The sequence below is a fragment of the Capra hircus genome, chromosome 28 (assembly GCF_001704415.2).
Source record: "Capra hircus breed San Clemente chromosome 28, ASM170441v1, whole genome shotgun sequence".
NCBI lineage: Eukaryota > Metazoa > Chordata > Mammalia > Artiodactyla > Bovidae > Capra > Capra hircus.
The window spans coordinates 4554764-4565601 of record NC_030835.1 but is presented as its reverse complement, the minus strand read 5'-3'; the positions used below and the strand labels follow the sequence as shown (position 1 = coordinate 4565601).

Below are 10838 nucleotides of genomic sequence, written 5' to 3'. Positions count from 1 at the left end.
AATATTCAAAATTTATGCATGTGATTTAAGATCCTTCTATCTCCTTAGCCTGCACTCTTAAACATGGTTATATGCTTGCCTCTATGTGTATAAGAGGGAAAAGCAGACAGAAGCTCCCAGGACAGATCATTTCATCCAGGTTTACAGTTAAAAGCATTCAGTAGAGGTTGAAGAACCCACTTGAATAAATACAGGAAACTTAAAGGCTGACAACTGAAGAAGAAACTGGAAAACTAAAAAGCAGTTCTCAAAACTCAAATGAAAGGTCATATTCAGAGGTGCAAAAGGACTAAAGCAACTTAGTAACGTAACAAGGGCACAGCTACTCAACTAGAAAACCACCACCCCTCGTATGTGAGTTGCTGAGTTGACATTACATTTAGATGAGTATTATTAAAAACACAGGGATATACATAGTGTTTAACAAAAACTGGTTAAACTGTTCTGCATTTTCAAAGTGTGAAATTCACTTAAGTGACACACTGTATTTCCCATTAGTCAGCTCTATCAAGCTTGTGAGTCTTCCTCCTCCAAAATAGTTCAATAGATTTATGTTAAAGACAACATGTGTATTGAAAGTAGCAATTTTATTTGAGTTAAAATTATTTACAAAAACCCAAAGACATACTTCATGAAACTGGTACAAACTATTTTTTTCCTGCCGTTGGCTTTTGCTCCAAAGATCACAGCTGAGAAATACTGTATAAAATAAAAATAGGATTGGATTCAGAAAAGTACTCTACCTTCTAGTTTCCAATTGGTAGTATTTACAGAAATATTTACAGTGGAAAAAAAGGTTACTTTAAAACTTTAGTTAATTTGCAAGTCAGCCTCAAGTACCCTAAAATGCAGAGTTCTCTGAGGGTTAAACACACACAAATGCACTGCGTTTGGTGAGGTGATTTCTCCCCCACCACTCCCCACCAAAATCTGCATCTCTATCAGTGCTTGACAATTAGTTATTATTTAAAAAACAAAACAAAACAAAAAACTGTTAAACACTGAGGTAAATCAATTCTCAAATGATTACCAGTGTAACAGAAAAATGTAGTTCGCCCTGATTGTTCTTATCCAAATGTTTTATAATATCCCTTACCATTCAGCCACAAGTCAGTTTTACTAAAAATCTCCTCCTTTTTCTAAATCCAATGATTAATAAATATCAATGTATTTTAAAATAATTTAACTAATTCAATTTTATGGGTATCATTCACCAATAAGCATTTTAAGTAGTTTGCTAAGCTAGCTGGTATACTCAGGGCAAACACAGCCTCAGTCTTTCCCAAGTTACACTGGCATACTATGCTCTTAGAAGGTGATGGGTGGGGGGCTGGGGTGGGTAGGAGGAAGAAGAAAACAATTTGACTGGAATCAGTTACTTCCTTATAGATTTCCCAACAATCTGCATTATCAAAAATAGGAAGACAATAAAAGGCAGCCACTGCATTAAAAAACATTACAGCTGGCACTGATCCAAGAGCCCCGATTTGTCACTTTATACAAGGAAATAACAAAGTCTAAATGGGTAAAAATTAGACTTTTAGCTATTTTCCCCAATACACACCAAACTAATATTTTTATGGCTTCAAGTTTTACAAATCCAATGAAGAAACATGATATAACTACCTGAAAGGTATTTTAAAGTATTAAATGAAAATCTCTGGAAAGCCTGTATTCAGGCCCAATCAGTAAAAAAGAAAAAATGTATAACCAGTGGTCTGAACAATAATTAATACAATAAAAATTTGCAATGTTGTAAAATTAAATATATAAAATATGTTACTGTGTGCTCCAAACCACACACTGTTCTATGAACTAAAAGAATCTGGATGAAGAAAAAGGATCTTCTCTAAACCAACAATTTAAGGCTTTGCGTTTATGCATTTGATCCTGTCACTCTTATAGAAGAATATACATGTTATCTGGAAACATGAATTCCACATTGGTGTTTTAGCTTCCTTATATTTACTGTATTGAACATTAGAAAATATATCTAGAGAGTTCTCCCTCAAAACTTAATCATGTTTCGAGAGTCTCCCCTGACTTTAAGGGTTAAACTACCCTGGGTTTGTCTGTTTTGCTTCATCCTTTAACAGGGCACATCATCTTATATTCCCTCAAACTGTTATTTGTTTGCTTGCGTCTATAGCTATGACTTACTATGGTATGATAATGAATATGGTCATGGTCTCAAAGGTGAAAAATACTTCAACAACCCAAACCAAATCAAGAATAAAAAAATATACTAATCCCTTGTGTCTTTGGATTCCATCTAATTTTAAATATAGACAGTAGTTCAGGGAACAACAACAAAAAAAATTCACAAAATTATTAAAAGCTTTATTTACGATTGGAATCATTCAACAAAAAAGCAAAAGCAAATGAGCCTGAAAAAGGAACTAAGCTGTTGTCTAGAATGTCCTCAGAACATTCAATACCTCAGTAGCTACGCTGCCTTTGCACCTGGCTGGCATGACAACAGTGGCTCAACATACACAGCAGTTGCACTAACAGCAGCACAAGTTTCCCCCTAGAACTTGCCCAGAACAAAGCAAGAGAACAAGGGGAGAGTATAAATTCTGCCAAAGTGTGTTTAAATACTGCGTGGAACTGTTAACAGCCTGAACCTTTTCCCTCATTTTTGATAGCTGCAGATTGATGTAGTAACTGTCATTTAGCAAATGCACAATGCATGACGAAGAAGAAATCAGGTGGCCTTAAAAATCCAAATATGAATGATACTGATGAATGTTCTTGGTGTATCTTCAAGGACTTCTTCCGCGACTTTTCTTTGTCTAAGTATAGCTCCAGCATTGCTGAGCACCTGAAGCAAAGGGCAAGCAGCTAGCAGTGTTCCAAGTACTCAATCACTCTAGAGATGGACTTCTGGCCCGTAGTTCCAACAGCACACTGGAAAGGGGAGGGGTGGAGGTCGGGGGCGGGGGGGTGGGGTGGGGGTGGGCGGGGGGAGTGGAGGGGAAGTCACAGTTAATTCTCCAAAGCACTGCATCGGAGCTTAAACTATTTAGCTTTATTAAACCAAACATTATGACTCAAAACAAGGTGAGATTAAACTATGGCTTTCATAATACAGTATCAATATATTTGGCCCTAATAACTCAGTTACCTTAAAGAAACCACTCAATTATTAAAAGAAAATCATTTTTTTGCTTCTGTTCATGATGGCCATAATACTTGTATTTCTACTGTCATTTCTTAAAAAGTATTTATTGAATTTTTCTTTTAATTACAGTATTTATGCTTTGGTTTTCTGGTTGCAAATCATGTGGGATCTTAGTTCCCTGACCAGGGACTGAACTTGCACACCCTACACTGAAGGTGCCATCTTCACCTCTGGCCTGCCAGGGAAGTCCTGCATTTCTCCTGTCATTAGTGTGTCGTATATAAAACCACAGAATACAAGTTACTTACGGTAAGATTCATGAAGCTCAGGAATTTTTTGAGCATCTCTGTCATTATTGAAAAGTCCCCTTCTGGCAGATACTCCCGCACAGTGGTCACATTGATCTAAGGAAACAAACCAAAGGAACACTGGTCAGGCGGCAGAAAACATGAGTCTGAACCTTGCACTGTGTAGTTGGTTTTGGCACACATCCTGTTTCAAACTTATACAAGGTCCTTAAACTCCCTGGTTAATATGCAATTTCCTTTTCCACGCTCTAACTTTTGTGACCTGTGAGTCCATTCTCTACCCCACCCTATCCCATCCTCAGAAAGAAAGGAAAAAGATAAAGCTGCCAAAGACTACAAAGAAACATTTATGTGCATATTTACTTTTGTAAATGCACAGAAAAATGCCTGAAATAACAAAATGTACTGTAGGGGGTGGGGCAGAACGAGCAGGGATAAGAATAGCAAGGAAATGCAGACTGAGAAAGTATCCATAAAGCTGATCAGGAATGTAAAGAAAAAGATCAAGGAAAATTCTTCATGTAGGTTAGGAATTAACTGTATCTTTCCAAAGGAAATCTAGTATCATCTATAGAAAAAAATGCACGCAATGTCAGGACAGAAGATTAGGATGTTTCCCTCCGTTATTAGCAAGAAGCAGCCAAACTGTATATAAACCAGTTTATTGTAAGAAAAACACATGGCCTGCTTAAAATGTTGTTTTATTTCAATACGTATTTAAAATGCTTTAAAGATTCATAAAGAATAAAAGGAAAAGCTCTTCTAAGGAGGCTCACCTATAATAAAAAGCACATACAAAAAGAAAAAAAAGACGGGAAGAGGGATGCTTTTGATTTCGTATTTGTTGATGAAGACATGGAAGAGTACATATTATCCTCTTAGGAAATTTGCAACCAATCCCCTCTCTCCCACTTTTACAGCTACTCAGTAAAAGCTTGCAGCTCCAATCCTGAGGGATTTTGCCATCTTTCAATGCTGTATTTTGAACACACACTGAGGCTATATTGAGTGGCACATCGTGAGGGCAACAGCTAGCTGCAGAGGTAACGCAAAGCTGGGTTTAAATGCACCCTAACCAACCGCACGGAGAGGGGCAGGGCAGCACGGTGGTGGGAAGACTGGATGCTGGCTATGAAGATGGCTCAACAGAAAAGGGTGCCTCTCTCATTCAGAGTAAAGAATTAGATCCTAGGTTTCAAGTGAAAGCTTCTCAACAACCCAAATCAAATCCTTTTCTATCAACAAATTACGAGTACAACACAGTAAGTAGCCAAGGCATGGGAAGGAGAGTCAGAGCATTTACTTTAAAAGTGTGCAATAAATGGTAGTGTACAGGAGGTAAGAAAAGGTGTGAAGCAGCATGGCCTACTTCAGAAATTTAGAAACGCAACCAAGGGGTGTTGACAGACTCTAACACTGGATCAACTATGCTTCAGTAAAATAAAATACTGGAGAAGCATTTAAGTTTGGAGTCTTAGAGCAGTAAACAAAGCTATCATTTCCTAAATGACAGTGAGTCAAGACAGACTGGCGGGGTGGAGGGCTAACATGATCAGATGTGCTCTTAAGGAAGTTAGCTATGGTGGTGGTATGCAGGATTTCAGGAAAGGAGAGTTGAGAGCAGCAAGAACAGAAAGGCCACAGAGAAGACTGACCATTAAAACGCACCAGATGCCTACCGGGCCATGGAAAGTGACACCAAGGTCTCCTGGGCTTCCTAGGCATGCTGCGCTTTACCTTAGAACGGCCCTTACTGCACATAACCACCTGATTCTCGTCTTTCCTCCACTTAAACACTGGGCAAACCAATGTCTTTTACATTCTGTGGCATCAGCTAGCTTTTCAGGGTTAATCATAATGACCCCCAAGGTAAGAAAGACATCCTGGGCTCTATAAATTCACAGTATTGTCTACAACCTAACCTCTCTTGAGACATGAGAGACAAATAATTCACATCTGAAAAAAACTCAATTTTCAGATTACTTAAGAACACAACTGAAACCAGGGTATATGCAAAATATGTAAAAATCTTTAAATAGCATACCTACTCTTTTTTGGGGGGAGGGGGTGGGGTGTGCTTTCCTCCTCCTTTTTGCTTGGTATGTGCTTCCCATTTGCCCTTAAAATCTCTGAATTTTAAGGAAATAAGGACAAGGGCTGAGCTTGAAGAGAGTCCAAGAAAGGAAATAAAGATTTGTGGGGCCTCTAGCACCATGGTAAGAACTCTGGTCTTGATCCTGAAAGCAGCTGTGCCAGCAAGGGCCAGCAACGAAGTGGGCCAGTATGCACTCAGCTCAGAGCCTTTCTACAATATGGAATAAATGAACAAGAAAGATCCAGAAAAACACACTGGACTTAAGACAAATAAGGTACACAGGAAGAACAAAAATGACAATGGGTAAAACTTGATGGCAAAAATGAGGAAATGTGGGTGGGCAGACAGAAGCCCTTCACATCATGATTACGTTCTTTTCTTCTAGCCCTCTAGTTAAGAAAAGACAAACTAGCCATCCCACTACACAACAGGTCTCCATTCTTTCTTGCATCCTGAACGCCCTTGCTTGTAGGGGGGAAAAACCCACCTCTCTTTTATTTTAAAATTTCTCTCTTCTACTGGGCCTCTCTGTTAAAAAAATAAATTTAAAAAAATCCCACGTGTCCTCCATTTTAAAGCAGAATGTTCAAACAGTGAGAAATGTCCACTTCTGTGCTGATTCAGCCCAACTGTGTACACATTCACATCCTTTTCGTAAAGTGAAAGTGAAGTCGCTCAGTCGTGTCCAACTCTTTGCGACCCTATGGACTGTAGCCCACCAGGCTCCTCTGTCCATGGGTTTCTCTAGGCAAGGATACTGGAATGGGTTGCCATTTCTTTCTCCAGGGGATCTTCCCAACCCAGGGATCGAACCCGGGTCTCCTGCATTGCAGGCAGACACTACCCTCTGAGCCACCAGGGAGAGCCATGATTTTTCATAGTTAAATCATGATCTAAATCTCACATAGTAATCCCATTTTCCTGGCCAATGAGTAGATCAAACAAAAGCATGCGAGCCAATCTTGGCCAAGGTAAAGGAAGTCGACTTTCTGCGTTGGGTGTGGAAAAGTCCTAGGGAAAAGAAATCATTGCTCTTTAAACAAAGAGAAACAAACAGGCCACATTCTTCTGCTGGGCACTATTTAACTAGACACAGAGTCAGCATAGGTGCATGAAGAAAGCTAGCAAAAGACAACACGCAGAGGAGAGCAGAGTTTAAAGGTAGAAATTATGAGTCCTTGGTATCACTGAGGCGAACCTTTTCCACCTTAAGCCAGCTGAGCACAGGTCTCATATGGTGCTTTTACTTCAACCAAAGACATGTGAGTTGATTCCTCTATCAATCTGGAACTTTCTCATCGAAACCAATATACTCTTACTTTGAAATGTACCTTCTAAAGTTCACCAAATATTTGAAAGTTTTTAACAGGAGGGAAAAATAAAGTAACAAGTTAATTAAGTAATGATGTGAAGTGGCTGCAGTGAAATTCTTTTAGGATAACATAAAACAACACAGAACTCTTACTTACTGGACTCTCCTGGCAGAGACACCCAAGAAGCAGTGCGGTGTATGAGGCCACAATGCAATCCTCCATGTGTTTGCCAGCATGTTGAAGGGCTGAAAGTATTAAAACAGAAAACTAATAGTGCATGTGCATATATATATATATATAAACCAAAAACTACAACAACAAAAGCACCTAGGAAACCAGCAACTGTGTCATCTTTACTTCAAAACTGCTAAACGTTGATAATGGTGCTGCTGCTGCTACTGCTGCTAAGTCACTTCAGTCATGTCCGACTCTGTGCGACCCCATAGACGGAAGCCCACTAGGCTCCCCCATCCCTGGGATTCTCTAGGCAAGAACACTGGAGTGGGTTTCCATTTCCTTCTCCAATGCATGAAAGTGAAAAGTGAAAGTGAAGTCACTCAGTCGTGTCCGACTCTTCGCAACCCCATGGAATGCAGCCTACCCAGGCTCCACCGCCCATGGGATTTTCCAAGAAAGAGTACTGGAGTTGGGTGCCATCGCCTTCTCTGGATAATGGTGCTAGGAAGATGTAATATCCACACAAATTAACCAAATTAAAAAAAAAAAAACCCACAAATGGTAGAGGGACCTTAATATAAAAGCTAAAACCATAAAACCCTTAGAAGAAAACACAGGACTAAATATTTGTGCCCTTGGGTTAGGAAATGGTTTCTTAGACACACCACCAGGACCACAAAAGACAATATAAAAAATAGGTAAGTTAGACTTTATCAAATTTAAAGCTTCACCTTCAAGAAGACAACTCATAGAATTTATCTGCAAACCAGGTACTTGATAAGAATCGAGGCTCTAAAAATTCTACTCAATAACAAAAGATAACCCAATTTAAAATATGGGCAAAATATCAAAACTGTAAACACCCTTAGGAGTCATGTTACTTGGTTGCTTAAGACAGTAAAGAGAGGCCCAGGGAGGAAACACAGACCTTCCAACAGTACACACATGCCATTCTCACCGCTAGGTGAAGACTGCTACCAAACAGCAAAGCCTGTGTGCACTCAACCAGACAGGCCATAAAACAGCAAGATTATGACCACACATGAAGTAAAAAAATGTTTTACAGGGGGAAAAAACACACACACACATCTTTTAAAAAATAAAGCAGTCAAAGAAAACATACCTTTATTGAGGTCGAGTTCTTCATCGTCCTCCTCCTTCTTGTTTTTCTCTTCTGCACCATCAGTCTTCTCGGTTGATACCCACTGTATTTCTCCACTTGTTTCTTGCCACTCTCCACTCTTATCATGCTGAGTGGTGGGCGCATCTTTGATCAATTCATCTGTTTTACTTTCTGCCAACTGTGCTGCTCGTTCTCGCTCAAGGAACAGCTGATAAACATTTTTGAAGGTCATTAAAAAGGGATCACCTACCAACATCAATGTACCCAAATATAAGGCTCCGTTTGCTTTTAAACATCATTAACCCTAAGAAGCATACTGTCTGGTAAAAAGGCTACATATCAGTAAAAGCCCTAGCTCTAAATCCAACTGAAGACAAAACAAAACTATAAATGCTGCTGGGATTCAACTAAGTAAATTATCTACCGATGATGTATGCATTCTATTTTTAAGAATGAAAATCTCAACACTTTCCTTTAATTTGGATAATAACGGGCAGGAAGTTCAAGCAAAAATTACAAATTAAAAGTTAAAATTAAAACAGTTAAAAATTCTTTAAATCCAAGCAGCCTGGATAAATTAACTGGAAGGAAGAGAGGACACTGGATAAAGTTTCACAATATTTGGGGAAAACAAATGGCTTCTTTAAAAGAAATTTAAAGAAATAAAAACCAAAGAAAGTAGAAAACAAGTTCTCAGAGAAAGGCAGAACTAAATCTCAACTGCTATATTAACAATCAAAGTATAGTGCTTGCTTCAGCAACAGATGTAACAGAGAATATTAGCATGGTCCCTGTGCAAAGATGACACTGATATACAGACTTGTTGCCTACAGGAAGGGGGATGGGAGAGGGAAGGACTAGGAGTTTGGGGTTAACAGATGCAAACTATTACATATAGAATGGATGGATACAAGGTCCTACTCCACAGCATAGGGAACTAAATTCACTGTGATGGGATAAGCCATAAGGGAAAAGAATATGAAGAAGAATGCATATGTATAGCTGAGTCACTTTGCTGTGCAGCAGAAATTAACACTGTAGATCAACAACATTTCAATTAAAAAAATCCAAGTACAATTGTCAGTGGAAGTATACACCAAAAAAGTCTAAAAAGGAAACATACTAAAAACTCTTGCCTTCACTTACTTATTTCCCTGTGCTGGCACAAAGTTGAATATACAGAAAGCATTTCATATATTTGCTGATGTGATCTGGAGAAACCCTAAATTACTGGTGACAGCTATCAGAAAACTAAATGCCAAGTAGATCTCAAAAACTTGCTGAAATATACAGAAGAATGGTATGTAAACTCTAATACCCTTAAGAAAGTAAATGTATTTTATAGTTTTTTCAGTTTGACTTCTAATTTAGTAAATATCAACAGATAAAACACACATAAACAAAGCTCTTTGGAGTCCCCAGTAATTGTTAAGAATATAAATAAGTCCTGAGATCAAAATGTTTGAAAAGAGAATGACAGGCATCTAGTTGCAGATTATTTCCTGAAAACACAGTTCACAAGCACTTCTAGTTTCAAAAAGACCAAAAGGATTAAAGGTTAACTAAAATTTCAGAAAAAAATGAAAAGGATGGTTCATTATTACTGTCACTTAAGGAAATGACAAAAGTAGCTTGCAAAAAGATAAAAACTGTAATGCCAGCATTGTAAAAAAAAAACCCCAAAAACTCACATATAGTTTTGGGAGGAAGTATAAACAAGAGGAAAGGGAGTGTTTGGGGTGGGGTGAGTTGGGGACATCAGTTTTAACATATTAGTACATATTCTAACAAGTTAGGAAATTACTCCAAAGATATACATACTTTGAAAAGTATGTCCCAGTATTCAGATGCACACAGTCCTGGGCACAGATCAGACCAGTAAATGCTAGAGAACTAAGGCTAGAAGTTAATTCCTAATTTGTTGTTAATAATCTATCTTTGATTCATAAACAAATGGGCCTTGTTTCTGCTTTTTGCTAACAGTGTCTAATGAGTGACTGTCATAGCTGAAAACAGCAGAGTAAATGAAGTAATGGTACACATTCTAACCTCTCACTGAACTGGTAAAAATATCAGAGGGAGAGAGGAGGCTGAAGGGAGACAGAAGATGCAAGTGATCAAGAACTTGGACAGATGCAATGAACAAAGGGTTATGGTTAAACTGTTGCTTACCTGCACTAAAGCCTGAACTGCATGAACTTGTCCAGCTATCCTTAAACTATCATCTCCTTCTCCACTACAGAAGGAAGAATCAAAAGAACATGATGTTTCCATGTTGACAAGACAGTGCCGATTTCGAGCACTATATTCCACTAGATTTATCAGTAGACCTAAACCCTACAAAAATGAAAACATGCATGTTACCACAGGTGAGGATTAAAAGCAAATGAACACAATATGTGTAACCCTTCATGGCAGCCAGAAAGCAAGCCAGTGCTCTACCATCTACACGGTTAAACCCAGTATATAAAATGATCACCTTCCCAATCAAAGACGTCGTTTGCATCATCTTACTAGATCAAGTATGCACGTATGCAACAAGCCACTTAGACTCACCAGCACTCGAATATCGAATCTCTGCTCCTGAGGTAGGTATTTTGGAACCTGAAGCACGCAGTTCATGGCTGTGCCAATCAAGCCGTCCTGCTCTCCTGTTTTGGTGCTGCCCCATTCTGAAGTGGGGAACGGGCAAAGTGTG

General features: G+C 38.7%; 1 protein-coding gene across 2 annotated transcripts in view; it reads right to left on the bottom strand.

The window, feature by feature from the left end:
- Window positions 569-10838, bottom strand: part of WAPL (WAPL cohesin release factor) — a 77140-nt gene continuing 66870 nt past the window's right edge. For both annotated transcript variants that reach the window (XM_018042447.1, XM_005699311.3), the window contains exons 14-19: window positions 10697-10812; window positions 10313-10477; window positions 8141-8348; window positions 6997-7085; window positions 3433-3528; window positions 569-2910 (exon numbers count right to left, since the gene is read on the bottom strand). In XM_018042447.1, coding sequence (XP_017897936.1) covers window positions 2845-2910; window positions 3433-3528; window positions 6997-7085; window positions 8141-8348; window positions 10313-10477; window positions 10697-10812 — 740 coding nt within the window. In that variant the 3' untranslated portion in view covers window positions 569-2844. The remainder of the gene's footprint in view (window positions 2911-3432; window positions 3529-6996; window positions 7086-8140; window positions 8349-10312; window positions 10478-10696; window positions 10813-10838) is intronic.